Source organism: Erpetoichthys calabaricus, chromosome 14, assembly GCF_900747795.2.
Source record: "Erpetoichthys calabaricus chromosome 14, fErpCal1.3, whole genome shotgun sequence".
In the NCBI taxonomy this organism is placed as follows: Eukaryota; Metazoa; Chordata; class Cladistia; order Polypteriformes; family Polypteridae; genus Erpetoichthys; species Erpetoichthys calabaricus.
The window spans coordinates 99925184-99950139 of NC_041407.2; the positions used below are offsets into that span (position 1 = coordinate 99925184).

Consider the following 24956-nt stretch of genomic DNA (forward strand, 5'->3'; position numbering starts at 1 on the left):
TATTATAAGCAGGTCTTTAATTATCTTGGTGGTTTTATTTATGTCACATAAGGATAGTTTAGTGTTTTTAATCTTGGTTCTTAAAAGATTTTCACCAGCCTCACAATGACTTCCCATTCCGCTTTTTTGCCCTGCTTATTTAAGCCATTATTTACTAATGAGCCTGTTAGCGTAACATTGAAGCCGTTGCAACCTTTTGGTATTCATTGTCTAATCCCTGTTATCAGCTTGGCTTGTCAAATCCTAATAATGACAATTAAAAGAAACAATAAATTAACAGGAAAAGTAAAATTGTGCATTTAACGCAAGCAAATATCAACATATTTCAAAATTTGGATTAAACATATTACTCATCTAATTGTAATTTTTTTGAATGAGCAAAGAAAACACATAAATCTATTAAACAATTAAATCAATCAGTATGAAAATGTTACACAGATTGGCAGAGATAGCAGACCCCAGGACTGAACTTGAAAACAACTAATAAAAGACACACACACTTTCATTTCTGATACCTCACTTTATATGCAGACTTTTTTGATAATTCAAAATCTTTATATAAAAATTAACAACAACAACATAATATAATACAAACAAGAACACATATCACTGGTCACCTTCAAACAAAAAACAATAGCGGGTACAGAATAAAAATCAAATGCAGTTTACGGAAAAAATGTTTCTATGATTTAAATAAGGATAAAGTCCACATTATGTAGCAGAAACCCTAATGTAACATTTTTTGTCTATTAAGCTTTTATTTATATTGTCTTTTGCCTAACCGTCCTAAGTAGGAAGTATTCATTCAGGTATGCAGTCCCCTCCAGGTAGCCCCTGACCTTCAGATGAAGTATCAGGTATCTCTCTCTGTACCCTAAAACATGATGATCGAATGTCCCATATATCGACCAATTTATATTACAGTAACATGTTACCAGCTATATGCTAAATATTCTCTGGTTTATTCATACACTTTAAAGCCTTTCTAACAAAGAACTGTCACCACTCCTATGTTTATACTGCAGAAAGCATGATACAAAGATATAGTTGTTAAACAAATTTGTATATCTATATACTGTATGTATCTATCTCTATTATTTATTTTTTATATATTATATATATATATATATATTACTAGGGGGGCTCTGCTCCCTGCTCGCCAACCCCCGTGTTTGGTTTACCCGGATATACAATACAATTTATTTTTTGTACAGCCCAAAATCACACAAGTACCACCGCAATGGGCTTTAACAGGCCCTGCCTCTTGACAGCCCCCCAGCCTTGACCCTAAGACGACCAGAAAAAAACTACCAAAAAAAAAAAAAACCCTTGTAGGGAAAAAATGGAAGAAACCTAGGGAAAGGCAGATCAAAGAGAGACACCTTTCCAGGTAAGTTGGGGCGTGCAGTGGGTGTCAAAAGAAGGGGGTCAATACAACACAGTACAATACATAGAACAGAATAAATCCTTAATACAGTATAAAAATAAAAATTCTAGAAGTATGGAGTAGAATTTCACATTAGATGATATTACATAATATGATTTGGTTTTGTTTTAAGTCCTGGAGACCTAATTCATCAAGCTGCCTCCCCCATTTTGCCATTCCACATCTGAAATGGTGCTAATCCGATGAAAGGACCCCTCATTCCCATGTCCCCAGTCATCAGGGAAGACTTTACCTTAGGCAGGCAATCTACAATTTAAAGAGATTGTTATTTTCTGGGAATTGTTACATATGCATTATTTTCACTTTTACTTTAAAAACTTTTGTAAAAACAATACTTTTTCCTTTATTTCCGGCCAACTGCTCGTGTTGTGAAGGGGTTGGGGCGTCTAAACACACACTAAGGATATGTCTTTGGATCATTTGCTGTCTTTCTACTGCTTGCGAGCTGTCTCTTCTGCCTGTCGCATGTTGTTGTTTTAAGAGCTGGGGATCACATGATGCTTGTCTGCCAAAAGCAATCCAACAACTACTGTGGTTAGATGTCTGTGGACTTCTTTTAAATGATGGCTCACTGTCTGGTCTTGCGTGACGTTTTTAAAAACAATACCTGTCTTTTATTTCTGGCCACGGGCGTGGTTAAATTCTTTCTTGCAAAACGTATAACGCTGGTCGCGTTGTCGGGCAGTGGGGGGGGGGCTGCTGTCGCGCTGCCCTTCGATCTTTTTAAAGCCTGTACGGCCACTGTCCTTTTTTGCTACGGCCCTGGGACAATCTCTTGGCACCAAGTCTCTTGTTTACGGTCCCCGCAAGACGCACTGTGGCAAGTCTCTTTGGTCTCACTGGTCTTTGCTTTCCAGGACAGGATTATTTTTATAATAGAGAGACATATCCATCTATATACACACACACATCTATATCTCTGATATGAAAGAAAATATTGAGACAAGACGAGACTATTGCCAAGAGATTTTTTCAAGTCCCGCTGTCCTCTCAACAATTTACGGTTAACGGCTCACGCCCACGGTCCTCTCACCTCTTATTCATGCGATTGCTTTTGTCAGACACAGTTCCTGCGCTCTCAGCTCTTATAAATTTTTGCGTTGTCTTTACTTTAAGTTCCCGATAAAAGAAGACTTATATCCAAATCTTATTGAAGAATTTCATCCCGAAGGGTTATCAACACAAGAAATGAGTACACAGGCAATCCTAGCAGCGAGAAACGATGATGTCAAATGAATTAACACGAAAACTGTCGATCGGTTACACGGCAAATTGGTTAAATGCATATCGATAGACTATGCTGAAAACAGTTGGTGGTGATCATGCGGAAGAAGAAAACATCAACTACAATATCCCGTAGAATATCTACAACCATCAACACCGGCCGGTCTTCCACCGGCCGAATTACTGTTGAAAGAAGAATGTATCAATGTTATTGCATGTAAAATTTTAACAGGCGACAAGAAAGGTAATGTAGTACATCTTAAGTGGATAACAGACATCAAAGGAGATCTTGATATGACATCCGTATTAAAACGTTTACAGTTTCCCGTTAGAATAGCTTTTGCTATGACAGCTAACAAATCACAAGGACAAACATTCAAAAAAGTTGGTTTATTTATTAGAGACAAAGTAATTATATTCACTCATGGGCAGTTATACATTGTGTTGTAACTCCAAAGATGGAATCAAAATTCAATGCGATATTGACAAAAAGTTAATGCCAAATATTGTTTTTACTGAAGTTTTACAGTAAAATTGGAAGTTTAAAAAGTATTTGCATGTTAATTTCAAAGCCAAACAGAATGAAAACATACAACGCAACGAATACCGCTAAAGCAACATGAAACATAGTCTTCTTTCAATTTAATACGTTTTACTATGGTTAATTACTCGCTGTAATGTAAAATAGTTATTGTACATCCGCTTCCCCATATGCGAGTGGCAGAGCCGTGAAGTGGCTAGTGCGTATCACCCGCCCGGGGGTTGGCGAGCGAAGCAAGCAGAGGGCAGAGCCCCCTAGTGTGTATGTGTGTGTATATATATATATATATATATATATACACACACAGTAACTGGAGACGGAAGAGCTGTTTTTTTGAAAATAAAACTGGAATCACGATTTTTCCCTATCAGTTGCTTTCATATTTTTACATTCTAAATTAGTCCATCGATACACTTTTACAACTGTTTTAAACAAAGGATTTGTTTAAGACCATTTCATTTTGTGTATATAAATGTGCCAATATACTAATTAAGTTAAATACAAATTACTTTATTATATATAGCAAGATTTAACAGAATATATAGTTCTTCAAAACTAATATCCACAACTCCACCCAGAATTAGTTTTTTTTTTTACAATGGGACATAACCAAACTAAACCCTGAAATGTTTTAGGAATACTGTCACACAAAGTAGTATCGCCGAACACTAATTTGTTTTACAGTGCTTATTGGTTATCACCCACATCTTTCTTTCTTTTTTTTTTTTTTGGAACCAATCTGTTTTCAAATGAAGAATTCCAATATGCCGTAAAAGTAACATGTACAATAGTTATCATCCAATAACGACCTCAAAAATTGATTATTACATCCATAACTGAAACCATCCTTTTCCTGTAATTTAATGCATGCTGTAAATTCTTTAAATGGTTTCCATTAGACATTCACCACAGCTTCTTAAAATAGAGAATATGTCTCTACGAACTGCACTTATTACAGTACAATATTCATCAAGATTAATGGCTAACAAATTACAACATTATGATTCGCATAAATGTTATTTCTACCAATAACATCAAAAATACAATAGCATTATATAAATTACCATTATGGCTAAGTGTGTGTTTAGCAAAAATTATACTATTTTTAACTGACTTGTATTTCTTAAGGTACTTTTACAATGTAGTATCTCCACACCTCCGCCTTATCTTCTCATTCATTCATTCATTTCCAAGCTGCTTCATGCAGTAAACTATAGCAGTAAGCCACTTCTCGACACGGTGGTAATGGGCTAATTTAGACTCGCCAGTTTAACTAACCTACTTGTCTTTGGAGTGGAGTATTAGTGAAAAAAGCACAGACACGCAGGAAAAAAAGACATGAAAGACCCCCATAGTGCCGGGCAACAATCCATCAGCGAGCGTTACTTCAGAGTACTACATTTGTCAGACCCATTAATCATTCCGTTTTTTCTGTTGCACTCTTTACCTTTAGCATTCATAAAACAAAATGAAAAAGAAGCACCATTTATTTCTCGTCTGCACGTACCTGCCTTTTAGTTTTCACGGCCGCGTTACTTCAAAGCTGAAATAATACAAAAATAAAAACAAACAAAACCTTCACCACACGGACGCAGCCATCTTCCAACGCGGTCTTCCAAGTTCGTGCTACCGATTGGCGCGCAAGCTGTCGTCGTCATAACCAGTCAGTTTTGGCGACTTCCTACTACAGAGCATCCTGGGATATGTAGTTCAGGTTTATTATTACTAGTACTATTGATACATATACAGCCTATTGTTAAAGTCTTACTTGGCAAGTAACCTATATACAGACTAAAGGTAGAGCTATTCTCGGTTAATCAATGTACAAGAAACGATCCCACATATTAAAAAATAAATGCTATATATCTATTAAAATATGTTGGTAATTTGTACGTAATATTTCATTAACCATCCATTTCCTAAACCAACCTAATTCAGTTTTATTTATAGATTCCAAGAAGACGTATTTCAGGATGCCGGGGATAAACCCATGCAGATAACAAGGGAGACATGCCACATGCACATTGATAATGAAAGAATCCAGGCAAAGGCTCCACAAGGCAGTGATCTTGCTTCATTGCAACCTGTACTGGAATAAATTAATTAGTCATTTCTTGGTATCAATCAAATTAAACAACCTTTTCTACGCCAACATTAAACCCAGCTACACATATATTTCTACTTTCATCTTAAATTAGTTTTACTTCCATTCAATAATATATCCAACAACAATCACATCTATTTTTAAAATATTATATAATGTTCTCAATCCTGTTTAATCCAGTTCAGAGTCAGGAGGTGGAGGAAAAGAACCCTGGACTGAACCTACACTCAGAGTCACAAACAACCAGTCTGGCTTCACCAGCATCTCATTGGGAGTGTTAATAACATTAAATCATTGCAAACTAATTTTATATACCCTTATGTTCAGTTTTTTCCATAGCCAATCCTGGCAGTAACTGTGCAAAGTAGGAGTAAATTGTGGACAGGATACCTATCACCACACTTTCTGAAAAATATTAAGATCAATTAAAAATACTTTTTATTTTTATGGCATTTACATATCTAATCAATAAAGGTATCTGTTGCCAAATGTACATTATTCTACACATTATATATTCATTCTCATCAGGGATGTCATACTTGAAGCTGAGTATGCAGATCAAGAATTTTTAAAGTCTGATTCTGTTTTTCCTTTGCTGCTTGATGTGGTCTTGCAAATTGAACTGGACAGGGTTAATCAGAGTATTTTTATTACCTTGTAAATTTGATGTCACCTTTAGATAGATAGATAGATAGATAGATAGATAGATAGATAGATAGATAGATAGATATGAAAGGCACTATAGATAGATAGATAGATAGATAGATAGATAGATAGATAGATAGATAGATAGATAGATAGATAGATATGAAAGGCACTATATGATAGATAGATAGATAGATAGATAGATAGATAGATAGATAGATAGATAGATAGATAGATAGATAGATAGATAGATAGATATGAAAGGCACTATATGATAGATAGATAGATAGATAGATAGATAGATAGATAGATAGATAGATAGATAGATAGATAGATAGATATGAAAGTCACTACTGTATATGATAGATAGATAGATAGATAGATAGATAGATAGATAGATAGATAGATAGATAGATAGATAGATAGATAGATATGAAAGGCACTATATGATAGATAGATAGATAGATAGATACTTAAATCCAGTGAAATTCAAGATTCCAATTTCTCTATAGAAATGTAAATGTTACGTGTAGCACTTTATACCTAACCTTGTATGTATTTCATGCTGTTGTGGTTCTGCGTTTGAATTTGTATTAATCAGGAGTAGCACCTCCCAAATCTCCTTGTATGCACAATGGCAGTAAAGGTTTTGAATTGAACTGAATTTTCAACTGGCCATAGTTCATCAGTTAATTAATGGACAGATATTGTTGGCTTCACTTTGTGTTTAATAAGTGTCTACCTTGTTCTGTGTGTGTTTTAACCAAATCTGTATTGATGTATACTAGTTCTGTATTTAGTAATTTGTATTTTAACTGAGAACATGTTAGTAATTTGTATTTTAACTGAGAATTGTTCTCAGTCCTCTCCTCATTCTCACACTTAGTGATTGTTTTTTATCGTTTTTATTGTCAACTGAATGGAGTGAAGTTCGCTGTCAGCATTGGCTCGATTAGCTCTTCTCTTCTCTTCTGACCAGAGGGCTGCGTTATTTATGCTAATCTATTAAAAGCACAAACATGTCATACTACCAGGAATTTGAAGAGGTTGGGCAATAATTCTTTGGTGTTTCTTTTTTGCAGACCTAATCATGATATTTCTTGGAAGAAATAGAATGATTTCAGGATGAATGACTTTTTGGAAGTTGCTACATTTTTTTTTTATAGAAAAGATGACCTCCATTATATTGTATTGCATTTTTAGGGTGTGTTTGGGTGGGCTGGAATTCTATCAGAGGAGCTCAAGCTTGGGAGACCCTTGAGTTTTAATTAGGCCTGATTCCATCTGTATCATTTTTCATGTGTGTCTTGTTGTATTAGTGTGAACTTTGTGAGACTAACCAGGAACATTTATTAGGTTCATCTACTCTTACCGTTGAAGATTAACACACACAGATACACACAGCAATCCTAGCTGGACAAAGTTTCAAGTGCTGCCAATTACCAATCACTCCTCAATACTCTGCATAAGAGACTCTCTAAAAGGATTTGCCATCACCAGCTCAAACAAACAAAACACGCGGGTGTCGTCGCGACACACAGAAAAGCGCTGGCCTTTTGGATTTATGTCACTTACTAACCAAACCATGTCCTGCTTTTAACGCCACTGTTCTGATTATGGAGGAGCGACTTCAATAGCCTTGATAAACTCTTTACAAGAAAGTGGCAATGTTGCCCACACTTGATGCCCTCTTATTATTTCAATCACTCTGAATCAGGGGTTCCCAACTCTGGTCTTGGAGGACCACAGTGGCTGCAGGTTTTCATTCTCACCCTTTTCTTAATTAGTGACCTGTTTTTGCTGCTAATAAACTTCTTTTGAATTTATTTTAATTGAATTTTTCTTGAAGACTCAGACCCCTTAATTGTTTTCTCTGAGGCTAGAGATCTGCACTGGCAATCAGAAGGTTGCCAGTTCGAATCCAGTAAATGCCAATAGGGGCTCTGCTCTGTTGGGCCCTTGAGGAAGGCCCTTAACCTGCAATTGCCGAGCGCTTTGAGTAGTGAGAAAAGCGCTATATAAATGCAAAGAATTATTATTATTATTTATTATTTTCTTTTTCCTTAATTAGCAGCCAAACAATAATGAGATACAAAATGAACCAAAACATGAGCAGAAACTGTGGCCATCACACAATATCTGAAAATAAAGAAAGGTGAAGGTCTCAGGAATGTTGATCTGCTCAGGTCACCAAAACATTCTATCAGTGCTCTTAGAAAATCAACAATTTTGGAAATGTACAGTCGTGGCCAAAGGTTTTGAGAATGACCCAAGTATTGGTTTTCACAAAGTCTGCTGCTTCAGTGCTTTTAGATCTTTGTGTCAGATGTGTTTCTCTGGTGTACTGAAGCAGAATTACAAGCATTTCATAAGTTTCAAAGGCTTTTATTGACAATGACATGAAGTTTATGCAAAGAGTCCATATCTGCAGTGTTGGCCCTTCTTTCTTTTTCAAGACCTCTGCAATTTACCCTGGCAGGCTGTCAATCAACTTCTGGGCCAAACCCTGACTGATGGTAGCCCATTTTTGCATAATCATTGCTCAGAGTTTGTCAGAATTGGTGGGTTTTTGTTTGTCCACCTGCCTCTTGACCACAAGTTTTCACTGGGATTAAGGTCTGGGGAGTCTCCTGGCCATGGACCCAAAATTTCAATGTTTCATTCCCCGAGCCACTTAGTTCTCACTTTTGTCTTATGGCCTGGTGCTCCATCATGTTGGTCACCAGACTGTTCTTGGATGGTTGGGAGAAGTTGCTCTCGGAGGATGTTTTGGTCCCATTCTTTATTCATTGCTGTGTTCTTAGGCCAAACTGTGGGTGAGCCCACTGCCTTGGCTGAGAAGCAATCCCACGTGACATAAATGGTCTCAGGATGCTTTACTTTTGGGATGACACATGACTGATGGTAGTGTCGTTCACCTTATCTTTTTTCCAGATGCCCCAAACAATCGGAAAGGGGATTCATCAGAGAAAATGACTTTAGCCCAGCAGTCCTCAGCAGTCGAATCCCTGTCTCTTTTGCAGAATATCAGTCTGTCCCAGATGTTTTTCTTGGCTTCTTTGCTGCCCTTCTTGACACCCACCAGGCCATCCTCCAAAAGTCTTCACCTCACTCACACCTGCCTGCTGCCATCCCTGAGCAAGCTCTGCACTGGCAGTGCCTATGAACACTGCCATGAATAAAGAATAGGACCAAAACATCCTCTGAGATCAACTTCTCCCAATCACCCAAGAACAGTTTGGTGACCAACATGATGGAGCACCAAAAAAGCACCAAAATAAAGCAAAAGTGAGAACTAAGTGGCTCGGGGAACAAAACATCAAAATTTTGGGTCCATGGCCAGGAGACTCCCCAGACCTTAATCCCAGTGAGAACTTGTGGTCAAGAGGCGGGTGGACAAACAAAAACCCACCAATTCTGACAAACTCCAAGCATTGAATATGCAAAAATGGGCTGCCATCAGTCAGGATTTGGCCTAGAAGTTGATTGCCAGCCTTGCAGGGTGAATTGCAGAGGTCTTGAAAAAGAAAGAAGGGCCAACACTACAAATATGGACTCTTTGCATAAATTGAATGTTATTGTCAATTGAAATGCTTGTGATTCTACTTCAGTACACCACAGAAACATCTGATAAAAAGATCTAAAAACACTGACACAGCAAACTTTGTGAAAACCACCACTTGTGTCATTTTCAAAACTTTTGGCCACGATTCTATTTTGTAAATTAAATGAAAGCTAATTTCATTATTTGCATGGTGGAACAGGTTTTGAATTCAAGTCTGGCAGCCATCTGTATGGAGTTTGCATTTGCCATGGCTGTGTTTTTTTTTTTTTTGTCTGGGCACTCCTGTTTACTTCTCTCGTCTGAAAGCCTGGCTTTAGAGATTAACTAGCTATGCCGCCCATCTAAGACAGCTTGAATTCTAAGTAACCAATGTAGACCTCGGTGTTAAAGTTTGCAGTGCACCATGCAATGCATATGTCTCTGTTATATGCAATTCTCCATGGGATTTGTAAAAGCAGGGTTAATGTTTGTGGTGCGCCATCTGTTGAAATGACAGAGACATAGCAACAGGACACATTTGGATACACGGACACTTAGGCTTTTATTGTACTAAAATGACTTGAGCAGGAGATTGTCCTACGGGAGGCTTGTACCCAGTACAGTGGGAATGGAGTTTACGAGGTGGGCTGGGGAGCATGATGGTTGAATGGATGGATAGGATGGTTTCCATGGGGTTGGATGATTGCGGATGACAATGTCCGGTGTTTTTGGTTGGGGCCCGGGGTGAGTATCCCTCCACTCCCTGCTGGCTCTGCCAATGGCTCAGTGTTTCTAGGTTTCCCTGGGGGACGGTGGTTGGTTGTAGAGGATGGTGTCCATTAAGTGTTTTGATTTTTGTCACAATTGTTGGCCCCTCATCTGGGTAGGCCCCAAGGCGCCCCCCACCCCATTTTTTTTCTGCTGGTTTTGCCACTGGTGTGTGTCAGTTAGGCACCAGCTCCCTTTGATGAAGAACTGGATATGTGGGAGAGGAAATGAAATGGAAATAATTCATTTGTGGAAAAAAAACATTAGTTTTCATTTATGTTAATCAGTTTCAAACTACTTTTTTTTTTGTGCGATTAAACGAATCTGTGACTTTATGTGGATTAATTCTGGATTTAGTAGTAGAACGATGTACTGTGTTAGCCATTTAGGGATGCAATACAAAGTGAAACAACATGACACATAACTGAGTAGCTTACAATATTCTGTTTTTAGTAATTTGTACAATTTATACCTGCGTTTTACCTGTGAACCTGTCACAGTGATCTGTGCCCGCACTCTTAAAAAAACACTTTTTCTTTAATGGCATGTCATGGTTCTTTTTTGGGTTGTGGGGTTCCTTGTAGAACTATTGCTTAGCATAGCCATTTCATTCTGAGAAGAGTTCTTTGCATATGACGTTGGTTCTTTGTGCTTTAAAAAACTTCCTAATATGTAGAAAAACAAACTGAAATCTTTAAGGCTACCCAGGAGGACATCAACAGATTAGTAAACCTGGACTTAGCTCGTGTTGCAACGAGAGTCTTTTTAAAATCAGGAGCCATTTTGGGAACAGTCTGAAACAAACACTCTGGCACCTTTATTTTTAAGAGCGTGTACTCAGTGAAGAACACTATACAAAAATAAACTAAATTGAAAACGGATGTATACTTTTGTTCTGGGCACACTGTTGTCTTTCCTATCTTCCCAAAGATGTGCTGCTTAATTTCACCAGGGATTCCAAAGTGGCCTCAGTAAGTGTGCTCAGCACTAGTTTGGCACCCTATCCCGGGTGTGTTCCCTCCTGCCACGTGCCCCGTGCTGCCGAGATACACTCTCTGATGTGGCTCTGAAATAATACGTCTGTCCATTAATTTTCTCGCTCGTCTCGTCGCCATCCAGTTCACTGCGATCTCGTTTTCTCTTCTTGTGTTACAGGCCTGCTTTGGCTCACGGACTCAACGCAGTGGCGACATCTAGCGGCAGAAGAAGTTCAAAAAAACACCGGACTGCTTTGCGAGTCTGATGACGTCACTCAGCCCATGTTTCTCCGGTTGCTAAGATACCACAGCACGCTGTTCTACACAGCTCCGCGCGAAGAAGCGCGGCTCCGAGGCTCCCTTATTTAGATTCACTAAATTAAAGAATAATAATAGTTTTTGACAAAATTTAAAGCAAATCATGGCTGACGACCACGAAAAAGAAGATCAGGGACCCAAGTGCTCCTTCACCATATACATGGCAGAAGGCGATCAGCTGTTCCTAAAAGGACTCTACGCAAAAGCTATGGAAAGCTTCTCAAATGTAAGTTTGTGTATTTTGTTGTCCTGATGCTAAGTGCCAAGTTTATTATCATTGTCATTATTAATATCGATGGTACAACCCCGATTTAACATGGTGTGTAAATTGATTGAACTTAAACAGCACACATTTTTTTAAGTGTGGCATGGCGCTGCAGTGGTTAAATTCCAGGGTCCTGTCTGTATTGATTCTGCACGTCCACCCTGTTTAGTCTTGCGTTTTATTATCACATCCGAAAGACGTGCGTTTTAGGTTAATCAATGATTTTAATTGCCCTTCTCCTGTGGGTGTGGCCTACGATGGACCGTCCAGATCTGGTTCTAGACTCGTGTCTACTCTTGTAGAGATAGACTCCGATCCCACGACCCTGAGTTTGATGCACCCATGAGTACTCTACACGCTTACAGATAAAAATAAAGAGAATAAAGCACAAGCTATTATATGAAATCACAAAGCTCACTATACAGATGCATATTTAAGCGTTCTAATAGTAATAACAGCACAAGTCAGGGGGGACTGGGCGGTCTCGTGGCCTGGAACCCCTACAGATTTTATTTTTTTCTCCAGCCTTCTGGAGTTTTTTTTTGTTTTTTCTGTCCACCCTGGCCATCGGACCTTACTCCTTTCTATGTTAACTAATGTTGTCTTATTTTAATTTCTTATTTTGTCTTTTATTTTTCTTCTCTTCATTATGTAAAGCACTTTGAGCTACTTTTTGTATGAAAATGTGCTATATAAATAAATGTTGTTGTTGTTGAAGTCAGCTGTGATCTAAAGTCTGACCACATTTAATGATGTGTACCTGGTAATGCTCTACAGAAAAATTATGGCAAAAAGTAATTGGGCTGCTACTTGCTTCTGTAAAACCGTTTTGTTCAACACATGTGAATCACTTTGGAATTGTCTTCTTTATTCAAGTTGTTCAAAAATAATGCTGGGGAAAGTGACCACAAACAAGACAGTTAAGGCTTTTTATTTCATGGGACATCTTTGATTAGCAGGTCCTGGGCCGGGGAGATGAGAAAGTGAACATCAATCATAACTTTGTCTATGATCAATCAGTAAGAATGCACATAAAATATATCGTGGGGAGGTATGGGGGGGGGGGGGTTCAAATCTCAGATCCTTCACCCCATCATGCTAGGCATACAGTTGATCCTTAAGGTTACTTTCTGAATAATTTATTGTGTTGTATATTTCATTTTAAATGGATACATTTCCAATTTTTGCCCATCAATCTACATCAGTAGCTCACAATGACAAAGTGAAAACATATTTTCAGAAAAGTTGGCAAATTCATTCAAAGTCAAACATTAAAACCTCTCATTCACAGAAGTATCCAGACCCTTCATTCAGCACTTTTTAAAAGTCTCCTTGGGAGCAATTCCAGCTTTGAGTCACCTTGGTAGGACTCTACAAGTTTTGCATGCCTGGATTTGGGCAGTTAATCCCACTCTTCCTGGCAGAGCCTCTCCGACACTGTTAGATTGGATGGGATGCTTCTGTAAACTGCCATCTTCAGGTTTCTCCATTCATTTTCTATGGGGTGTAGGTACTGGCTTTCTCAAGGGCAGTTAGAAACTTGTCCCAAAGCTCCTCCAGTATTGTCTTTGCAATACACTTTAGATCATTAAAGTGAACCATCACTCCAGTCTGAGGTAGCATGCACTCTGGAGAAGGTTTTCTTCAAGAACCTCCCTGTATTTGGCTGCATTCATTCTTCCCTCATTTCTGACCAGTCTCTCTGTCCATGTATTCCCAAGCTTGATACTGCCACCACCATGCTTCACTGAAGGGATGGTATTAGGCAGGTGACGAGCAGTGCTGGGTCTTTGCCAGACACAGTGCATAGAGTTCTGCCCAAAGAGTTCAGTTTTTGACCCATTTGACCAGAGAATCTTTTTTCCTTATGCTCTCTGAGTCCTTTAAATGCCATCTGAATATCTTTTACTCAAAAGTGGATTCCATCTGGCCACTCTACCATAAATGCCTGATTGATGGAGTGCTACTGAGAGGGTCAGGTTCTCCTATCTCAGCAGAGGACTACTGCAGCTCTATTAGAGTGGCCATCGGCTTTTTGGTCACCTCCCAGACTAAGGCCATTTGTGCTCAGTTGCTCAGATTGGCCAGACAGCCAACTCCAGGAAGGGTCCTGGTGGTTTGAAATGTTTTCTGTTCCACAAGTTTTGAGGCCATTGTGCCTTTACTAAACAATGTCCAGTCAATTCAATTTGCCACAGATAGACTCCAACCCAGTTCTGAAAACATCTCAAGGAGAATTAAAGCAAACTGGATTCACCTGAGCACAGTAAGGAGAGCCACAGCAAAGGGTCATAATATTTATGAAAATGAGAGACTTCAGTTTTGGATAATCAATAAATTTGTAAATCTTTATGAAAACATGTTTCCACTTTGTCATTACAGGTTATTGAGTGGGCAAAAATGAAACATTTATCCATTTTAAATTAAGTCTACACCATAATAAAGCATGTAGAAAGTGAAGAGGTCTGAAATTTTTCTGAATCGACTGTAGATTTAGGAAGAACTTGCAATACCCACACAGGCAGACCATTAAGGTTAAAATATCTGCACATAGCCAAACAAAGGCCCATATTGTAATAGATTGTAAATATTAGAAAAAATCTACATCATCATATTCATATATATGTCCCTTATTCCTAACTATCTATCAATCCGCTAAACTAAACTTACATTTTCCATTCAGGCATTAACAGGTAGTTAGATCCTTTTCCTATAGACTTGGGCACAAAGCAGGGGGCCGCCCAGAGTAGGGACTTTACTCTGCCACACGGATACACTCACTTATAGCAGGTCTGATACCAGGCCCAGCCCAAGACCCCTCTCTTCACCCAGTCTCAACCATACCAGGCCAATCTGAAGTCGCAGGGAACAGTTCTTCACACTGGCTCTAGACTCTCTCAAGGCACATTTACACACAAGTCCCTAATCTTAACCTAGCAGGCCATTTGAGAATTTTGCATTCATCCTAAATTGCATGTTCTTGGAATGTGGGAGGATGTTAAGCCGGGGAAAGCACAAGAGGAACATGGAAATTCCATAGCACCGCCAATAATAATAATAATAATAATAATTCATTACATTTATATAGCGCTTTTCTCAGTACTCAAAGCGTTATCCACACAAGGAGGAACCGGGAAGCGAACCCACAATCTTCCAGTCTCCTTACTGCAAAGCAGGAGCACTACCACTGCGCCACCTGTGAGGACCAACCACTTCATCACCATGTGCCACCCTGCTCTTTACCACGTTCTCATAATCGTTCTCGGGAAACAATTAGTAGGCTGAAAAAAAAAAAGAAAATTGGAAATACAGAAATGAGAAGAGGGGCAGCACAGTGGCGCAGTGGGTAGTGCTGCTGCCTCGCAGTTAGGAGACCTGGGTTCCTCCCTGCGTGGAGCTTGCATGTTTTTTTTTTTTTGTTTGTTCTTTATTTCACCTTATACAATTTCTTGTATTAGGAATTTGTTAGTTTTCGCATACCCCTTGGGGCCACAGTGCAGGCTCAGCCATTGTACAGCGCCCCTGGAGCAATTACAGGTTAAGGGTCTTGCTCTAGGGCCCAGCAGAGTAGGATCTCTTTTGGCAGTGACGGGGATTTGAACCGGCAACCTTCTGGATACCAGTGCAGATTCTTAGCCTCAGAGCCACCACTCCACCCATATCTGCGTGGGTTTCCTCCGGGTGCTCCAGTTTCCTCCCACAGTCCAAAGACATGCAGGTTAGGTGCATTGGCGATTCTAAATTGTCCCTAGTGTGTGTTTGCTGTGTGTGTGTTTGTGTGCCCTGCGGTGGGCTGGTGCCCAGCCCGGGATTTGTTTCCTGCCTTGCGTCCTGTGTTGGCTGGAATTGGCTCCAGCAGACCCCCGTGACCCTGTGTTAGGATATAGTGGGTTGAATAATGGATGGATGGATGGAAATGAGAAGAATTTTCAGATAAGAAGGGTACTTTCTCAAAGATATGGTTATGTAAAGCCGATTTGAATCAGGCATGGCAAGGAGGTGCAGTAGCGACCATTGAACACTGAGCTCCTCGTCCCACTCAATGTTGCTGATGCCGTGGACTTTTCACCTTCTCTCTGTGTCAGCATGTGTTGCTTTTCCCAGTAGTACCATTTTCCCTCCCGTATCCTAAACACAGACAAGTTTGGTTAATTAGCACCTTTTACTTGATCCACTGGGAGCGAGTCTGCCCTGTGATAAACAGCATGTTGTTCGGGTTTACCTTCTGCCAGCACGCCCAAGTGCTTTGATCTGAGGCTTCATTGTCTTGTGCGCTGTAAAATAAAGACATACTGACTGATTCTGTAATGGAAAATGGTTTAGGAAGTAGGTGGCTGGGCAAGATGTGCATTTTTTATGACTACAATTAAAACTCCCAGTGTGTTCAGCAGGGGGTGCGTGTTCCCTGGGAATGTGTTCTTTTGGAAATGCAGCTCATACTTTGAACCTGTATACAGCGGGGAAAATAAGTATTGAACGCATCAATGTTTTTCTCAGTAAGGGGGCTATTGATATGAAATTTTCCCCAGATGTCGGTAACAACCCAAGTAATCCAAACATACAAAGAAATCAAAACAAATAAGTCCAGAAATGAAGCTACAATATGTGTAATGAAGTGGAAAGACACAGGGAATAAGTATTGAACACACTTACTGAAAGTTATTTAGTGGAAAGGCCTTTGTTGGTAATTCCAGCTTCAAGACGCCTCCTGTATGGAGAAACGAGTCGCACGCATTGCTCAGGTGTGTTTTTGGCCCATTCTTCTACACAAACGGTCTTCAAATCTTGAAGGTTCCCGGGGGCCTCTTCTATGAACTCTGAATCTTCAGTTCTTTCCATAGATTTTCAATTGGATTCAAGTTGGGTGATTGACTGAGCCATTCTAGCAGCTTTATTTTCTTTATTCTCAGAAACCAATCGAGAGTTTCCTTGGCTGTGTGTTTGGGATCCTTGTGTCTTGCTGAAATTTCGATACCCCTCATTTCATCTTCAGCATCCTGGTAGATGGCACCAGATTCTTATCAAGAATGTCCCGCTACATTTCTCCATTCATCCTTCCTTCAATTCTATGAAGTCTGCCAGTATTTTGGGGTGATGTGCAGTGCCATTTCTCCTCCAAACATGGTGTGTGCAATGACATCCAAAGAGTTCAATTTTGGTCTCCTCTGACCAGACTCTATTCTCCCAGTATTTCATTGGCTTGTCCACATGTGGTGTAGCAAACTTTAAATGAGCTTCGATGTGCTTTTTCTTCAGCAGTGGACTCTTGTGTGGTGGGCGTCCATAGAGGACATGGCGGTGGAGTGCATTACTTATTGGACCTGCTAATTTCAGGTCTTTCTTAAGCTCTCAGCGAGTGCTCCTTGGCTCTTGGATGACTCTTCTGATTATTCCTTTGACTCCTCTATCAGTAATCTTGCGAGGAGCACCTGGTCGTGGCCGGTTTATGGTGACACGTTGTTCTTTCCACTTCCGGATTACGGTCCCAACGGTGCTCACTAGAACATTCAGAAATACGTCTGTGACCAGTGCCATCAGGATGTTTGGCAACAATAAGGTCTTGAGAGAGCTCTTTGCTTTCACCCATCATGAGATGGTCCTTGTGTGACACCCTGGAAATGAGAAACCTTTTTATAGGCCATCAATTAGGACTAAACCCACTGATATTCATTGCACTGACAGGGGGCTATCAGGACTGCTTTCTAAATACTGACAGATGTCAGCTGCTTTCTTGGCTTTCCAGGCCTTTTTGCACCTCCTTTTCTTCATGTGTTCAATCACACCTGAGCAATACATGCGACTTGTTTCTCCATACAGGAGGCATCTTGAAGCTGTCATTACCAACAAAGGTTTTTCTAGTAAGTATTAAATAAATTTCGGTAAGTGTGTTCTATACTTATTCCCTGTGTCATTCCACTTTATTACACATTACTTCATTTATGGACTTATTTGTTTCGATTTCTTTGTATGTGTGGATTACTTGGGTTGTGACCAACATCTGGTGAAAATTTCATGTCTGTAGCCCCATTAGAAATAAAACGTTGAAGTGTTCAATACTTATTTTTTACCCGCTGTAGATACCCCTATTTTAGTAACCAAGACAAGAGAGGGTATATGTAACGTGCTTTAAAATGCAGCTCTCACTCCTAACATGCACTGCAGGGCAAACATACATACAAACAGAGACGAAGAAACGCCACTGGAGCAGCGCAAGAGTCTTGTAGTTCTTGAGTGGGGGGTTTTTGACGACTTTCAGTAGGAGCAGAGTGGCACAGTTCTTGGCACAGTGTTGATGTCACATCTGTGCCTACGGGGCGTCTGGCTTGAGGCATCCTGACAAGCCTTAAGTACTCACTCTTTCAGTATATTCAGTGCGCTATTTTGTGACCAAAACCATGTATGGATTAGGCTCTGTTGTCCCCAGGGGACGCTGCAGTCCCCCAAACTCCAGACACAAAGGCTCGGACACAAGTTCTTAATGAACAAAGGATTGCTATTGTGTGAGACTCTTTCACAGTGAAGTGTTTCCCACACCACAAACTATACTTCAGCTCTCAGCAACACTCTCCGGTCTCTCCACCGCTCCATCAGCCATCTTTGTCTTCCTCCTACCAACTCTGGCTCCTGAAGTTGAGGCAGGCAGCTCCTTTTATGTAAAGCCCAGGAGTACTTCTGGTGTCCCAAGACCGTGGCTCAGAGTACCTCTGGGTGATGCTCAAACCCCACACAGTAGTGGTACCTGCAGAACCCAAGAGGGCTGGCCCAAAAAACAACAGTTCCCAACCTACCCTGTGGGCATCCACAACGGTACTGTCACCCAGGGACACTGCCACCCAGAGTACTGGGGAAGACAATATCATAAACAAATGGTTCCCAAACTCAATTCTAGGGACCCCTTGGGGCTGCAGGTTTTTGTTCCAACCAACTTCTCTTTTAATTGGACTGCTAGCCTAATTAAGTGAGCTGTTATTTCCCAGTTTCTGTGTTTTGGTTCAATGAAGAAATTACAAAAGTAAGCGTGTTACTACATTAAAAATAAAAACATAATCAGCTATATGTTGATAATTTATTTATTTTTTTACTTTTTATTTATGCTCATCCTGAATTCCATTCAGCCTTTCCATTATTGACTAATTAGAGGGTCTAACACTGAAGCAGTTGCAGCCTTTCCTCCCTTAGTGTTGTTCTCCCGGGTGTCTGCTTAGTTTGTTTTTAATTGTCACTATTAGGAAACAATAATGGGAGCAGAGTACACAGAATAAGAGAAAAATAATAGGAAAACAACAAAAAAGAGTTATGCTTTTAAAGCTATAGCAAAAAATAGAAATATTTCTAAATGTCTTATATTGTAAAAATCATACTGCTGTGCTTTTCTGAATACAGAATAAGAGAAGTGAGAAAAAACAGCTAATTAAATGAGATCCATTATTAATAATAACTAGCTGTCCCCCATGGCTCCGCCTACATAGCAGTGAAACAGGACAAACTTTGAAAATCAATAAAACAAATAAACTGAAATGTAATTTTGGCCAAGCAGAAGTTAGGTACGCTCCAACGTCAAACTGATTGTATTCAGCTCTGACGGGAGAGTGTCCCCCACATGGGGAGAAAAGCACATGGCTGTGATATCTTTGGCAATTAGCAGCTACCCTCTAAAACACATGGAGCTCTGATCTCTCTCTCAAAAAGTCAAACGTTCCTCCTTAACAATCTCTAGATGATAATGTCTGTTGAAGAAACAGGTATCGCTAGCTAAGCAGAGGCAAGGTGCGCTCCAACACATGGTGAGAGGAAGAGCGACTCGAATGGAGTCTTGCACGTGAGTGAGGAGGGCCCCACCTGTCTCTCCCTCCCCTCGGCCCGCAGCCTCTCTCTCGGATTCACGCAAATAAATCAGTACTGCAAGCGAACTGTGATACTTAGTGCGATGAGAGACGTCACAAAATCAACCGGAATGTTCTAGTAAATTATAGAAAAAGACCCAATCAAAATCTGTTAAGTAGTTCTCTCGTTGAATAGCTAAGCTGAGGTAAGGTACAAGCCTCAAGGCTGGTGCGCGAATGACAAGGGCACACCCCCCCTCCCCTCCCCTCGGCCAATCTAAATCCGTTAAGTAATTCTTTTGTGAAAAGCGGACAGACATACATACTCACAGACAGACATTGGTTTATATATATATATATATATATATATATATATATATAGTATATATAGATTATCACAGATTGTGGAATCTGTTGGAACAAAAACCTTCATCCACAGGACTAGGACTGAGTATAGAAACCACTGCCCTAAACACATTTTCACCTCCTGTCCTTTCGTGCCACTGCAGTCCTGACAGGTGTAAAGGACGGCCATGAGGTGGAAGGATAGGTAAAGGCAGCTTTTTTAGGGCTCTGCCTCCCCTCAGAACGCCAAATGGCAGCCCCCCTGGGTTGCAGTGGTCCCATGGTTTTGCACAGGGCTTCATGGGAATTGGAGTTGTTTGACTCAGATCTGTTGGGTGCTGCAGGAACTGAGGTGCCCCACTTTGTGGTGCTCCAGCCTTACCTGGAAATGCTCCCGGGCCAAGCCTTCTGAACGCTGGAAGTACTTCTGGGGATTATTTAAAAGGAGTTGCCTGCTGCTACTTCGGGAACCAGTCAGGAGGAAGGTGACAAAGCTTGTTAGAGGAGGAGTGTGGCCAGATAAGAGAAAGAGAGAGAGAGAGAGAGAGAAAGTGAAGAGAAATGCATTGCTGTGTGCTGTATTGGTGCTTTATACTGTGCTTATTGTGTGGAAAATGATTAGGAAGAGTTTCCCATGTGAAAATAAAAGCCTGTGTACTGTACTGAACTTGTGTCTGTGTCTGTCTATGTCAGGTTCTGGGAAGATGAGCGCCCCCTGCAGGCCACACCGGGTAAGGATCCCAGTACAACTACAACCAGGATGCCAGTCCCTGAATGGCATCCCTCACAGCTCCCTTAAGACCCCAATAGAGCATATTGTTTAAGGTCCCAGCCTGAAAGAATGTCATTGCTTTAGCTAAAAAATGTGTGCACGCTAAACATAATTAGGTTCACAAATCACAGCATTAAATACTTATGTTTCAATTCTGGTTAAACCCACCAGCTTTTATATTTAGATAAGCACTCACTGATCTGTCCTTAACTGGCCATTTGTCCATAACTGAGCAGGTGGGTAGCGCGGCCTATTAAACTTCACAGTAGCTAGTGAGTTACTAAAACTTATTGGGTTTCAGTTCTTAAAAACCATGCAGTTGTACTATTAATAAAGTATCTATCTATCTATCTATCTATCTATCTATCTATCTATCTATCTATCTATCTATCTATCTATCTATCTATCTATCTATCTATCTATCTATCTATCTAAATATTTGGTGTTTACAGTCAAAAAGGCACTATATAAAGCACAGATTGTGTATTTGCTGAGCTGCGATTAGCCGGCCTGTTTGTTCATTGCAGTTGGTCACCACTCTTCATGGCTATTTTCATTCTTTATTTTTGTTTTAGGCCCTCGCCCTGAAACCAGACGACAGGATTTGCTTGGTTGCCCGTTCTAAGTGTTACCTAAAAATGGGGGATCCAGAAAGTGCCCTCAAGGATGCTGAATCCTCTCTTAAAGACGATAAGGAGTTCTTCAAGGTTTGTGCAAACTTACCAAATCCCAATATGCTTGACTACTGTAAATTAAGTTATTTCTTAAAAAGTGAGTTCATTTTTTTTTTTTTTTTACAAATAATGCCCACCCAACTTAAAAAATGAAATGGTATCGGCCTTTGATTTCAGAAGGTTTTTCACTGACTGGCTTATTTCAAGAGGCCCTGAGAATTGTCATTCCTAGCCGAGTCTGATTCTAAATGAGGCGATTTATAAACACGGGTATATTTTATGGAAATGTGAGTTAAATTTATACTTAGCCACACCTCGGGCACCTTTAGCCCAATAAAAAAGTAGAAAAGTCTGATTTTACACACTGATGATTTTCCTTGTTTGCACTTGCTGTGACAGAAAGTGTCACCTAGCAGTCATTTATGACTAAGAAAGGAATTAAGTAAAACATATCCAACTTTTAGAGGCCGCATTCCTATAAGGTATTAACAGAAGTAGTAGACAAATTAAAGAAAGAGGGGCATAACGCAGGGGTGGGCAAAGTCATTCCTGGAGGGCTGCAGTGTCTGCAGGTTTTTGCTCCAACCCAATTGCTTAATAAGAAGCACTTATTGCTCTAGAAACATCTTCTGCTTCATTTTAGTTGTCTCCCTCATTAAGATTTTGAACCCTTATTGCTTATTTAAGTCTTAAACAGCTGCATTCTCGGTTTTTAATTGCTCCTTATTAGCAATAAGATGCAAATGACAAAAGAAACCAGCAGTTATCCATTTTGCTTGTTACCCTTTACACCTGTGTGTATTTATCGTGCACTATTTGGTTTAATTAAATACTTGGAAGGAAAGAGAAAAGAAAAAAGAGAAGGATTGAGAATTACCCATCCATTTTAGACTTCAATGTATATGGATGATATCCTTAGAATGGAAAAAAAATCTAGGATATGAGAATGACTTGACATAGCAGAGCTGAAGCACTAACAAGCCATGAAATGTAATTATTGGCAAGGATTGTTTTCTAATTAAGCAACTGGGTTGGAATAAAAACCCACGGCCACTGTGGCCCTCCAGGAATGACTTTGCCCACCCCTGGCATAACGGAACATCAGGGGAAGTGATCTGTGCTTTCTGTTCCATAAAATGAAGTTCATCACGGCACCCAAGAGTGGTGACATCTTGCATGAGTAGCAATTTCGCTGTATGTGCCCTGTACATGTGACTATCACTACTACTACTACTTCATTCATTGGTCAAGAATCCTGTCTTCAATCCAAAAGCATGATCTTGTGTGAAGGGGCTTCATGTCTGTGGACTATTTTCATTTACCAGAGTTATTTATTTAACAACTAGGGGGCTCTGCCCCCTGCTCGCTTCGCTCGCCAACCGCTGGGCGGGCGCTACGTGCTAGCCACTTCGCGGCTCTGCCATTCGCGTATGGGGAAGTGGATGTACAATTTAAACAGATTGTTATTTTCATGGAAATTGTTACATATGCATAATAGAACCATTTTACATTACAGCGAGTAATTAACCATATTAAAAAATAGTAAAACATAATAAATTGAAAATGTGGAAGCGAAAAATATGGTGAAGATTCTCACTTTAAATGAAGCCTCAAGGAGTCAAAGGATAGGCAAACAGAGTAATTAGGTTTATTGCAATTAACAATAACATGGACTCAACCCAATTAACTCAAAGTGAGCTGAGCTCTGAGCAAGCTAAAAATCACACTTCCTGCTCTGTTTTTATGAGTGTAACAAGGCGCTATATAGCGCCCAACCCGACAGAGATTGGACACAGGAGGCACGTATATTATTTTCTTCAGCTGAAGGGCACGTCTTCCCCGTAATTCCCCCAGCCACAACACAGTCCCAAGCACAAACTGTAAAATCAAACACAACACACACTCTTCTTGTCTGGCACCACCACTCCTCCCAGCCAACCCTGTCCTCCTCCACCTGACTCTGGCCCCTGAGTAGTGCTTGCTGGCTCCTTTTATAGTCTACCTAGAAGTGCTCCAGGTACTTGATCGCTGAGTTCCAGCTTCACTTCCGGGTGTGACGAATACGCTGCCCAGCAGCAACAGCAGACAGCAGAATCCATTGGCCTTCGCTGATGAAGGCATTCACTGTGGTGATGTGGGCTCGTGTGCACGATGTTGATGGTCGACCAGATCAAGCTTCTTCGGTTACATTTGTTCTTCCTGCTTTAAACCTTTCTACCCATTCATAAACTTTTCTTTGAGTTATGCTGCTTTCATTTCCATACTCAGCTAACATCCTTCAGTAAATTTCAGCAGGTTTCACTCTCTCTGCCCCGAGAAATCTCACTATGGCACGTTCTTCAAAAATGGTCCAATCCCGCAGCGCAGCGTCCATGTTTATTTGACCTTGGCTACAACTAGACTAACGAGAGTGCTGTGCTATGTGTGTTCAGACTACCCATAAGCCACTGCAAACGTGATGCATTGTGTCACTCTCTATCTTACTTTTTGATTTACCCTCATACATGGGTTAAGTAACATAAAAAATATGACTTGTGGGTAAAGTACTCCTTTAAAGGACTGATGCCACCATGTGATACCATGACACTAAAGTACACTTTGGGCACATTATACCTTCCCTAGTATGTCAGCCCCCTGTTGCTGACCTGTTGCCTACACCAAAGCGTGTTAGTCTTTCTGTTGAAATATCACAGCTTGGCATTTTTTTTTCAGTATTTGGAAAAAAGATGAGGGTGGCATGGTGGTCAGCGTTGCTGCTTCACACCTGGGTGCAAATCCCAAAGTGTGCATGGACTCTCTTTGTGGTAGACCTTGTCAATAATTGCTTACTGTGTCCTCTACACATCCCGAATGAGTGTAGGTTAGATTGATTGGTTGCGCTGAGCCGAGTAAGAGTGTGTGTGTGTGTGTGTGTGTGTGTGTATGGGTTGGGTGGACGCCATGATTTAGTTCCTGTCTTGTACCTGATCACCCTTTGATAGGCACCTATTCCCAAAGCCCATCTCCAAATAACAGATGGCAATTTGAAGCAACTCATCCATATCCCTTTCTTTCTTTCTTTGTCACCAGGGGCTCTACCAGAAAGCAGAAGCCCTCTATGCCATGGGAGACTTTGAATTTGCTTTAGTCTTTTACCATCGAGGATTCCAACAGAGGCCAGAACAGCAGGAGTTCAGACTGGGGATTCAGAAGGCCCAGGAAGCCATTAACAATTCTGTCGGAAGTAAGTAAAATGTGTCTCGTGTATGTCAGAGTGGGCAGCCTAACAGCTCTAGGGCAGCAGCAGAAGTGTATACTGTGCCATGGAGAAAAAAATGACAAGTTAATGAATAAATATACTTTTAATGAGAATGCCATAAGATATGTGATGCCAATATACACTCTCTGAGCAAATGAGTAGGGACACCTGTACACCTTGCTTATCCATGTAATTATCTAATCAGCCAATCATGCCAATCTGTTGGCACAAAGTCTTGTCTCGCGGGACATGAAAGTATCTCTCTGAAAAA

The 24956-nt window shown here is 40.3% G+C and overlaps 3 protein-coding genes across 3 annotated transcripts in view; 2 read left to right on the top strand and 1 right to left on the bottom strand.

The window, feature by feature from the left end:
- med24 (mediator complex subunit 24) overlaps positions 1–4838 on the bottom strand; it is a 46623-nt gene extending 41785 nt beyond the window's left edge. Inside the window, exon 1 of the mRNA XM_028818816.2 lies at positions 4720–4838. The gene's annotated coding sequence lies outside the window, so the exon portion shown is untranslated. The remainder of the gene's footprint in view (positions 1–4719) is intronic.
- nkiras2 (NFKB inhibitor interacting Ras-like 2) overlaps positions 1–24956 on the top strand; it is a 292782-nt gene that overhangs the window by 130673 nt on the left and 137153 nt on the right. The window lies entirely within an intron of this gene.
- Positions 11557–24956, top strand: part of odad4 (outer dynein arm docking complex subunit 4) — a 53648-nt gene continuing 40248 nt past the window's right edge. Inside the window, exons 1-3 of the mRNA XM_028819602.2 lie at positions 11557–11794; positions 21349–21480; positions 24517–24670. Coding sequence (XP_028675435.2) covers positions 11672–11794; positions 21349–21480; positions 24517–24670 — 409 coding nt within the window. The 5' untranslated portion in view covers positions 11557–11671. The remainder of the gene's footprint in view (positions 11795–21348; positions 21481–24516; positions 24671–24956) is intronic.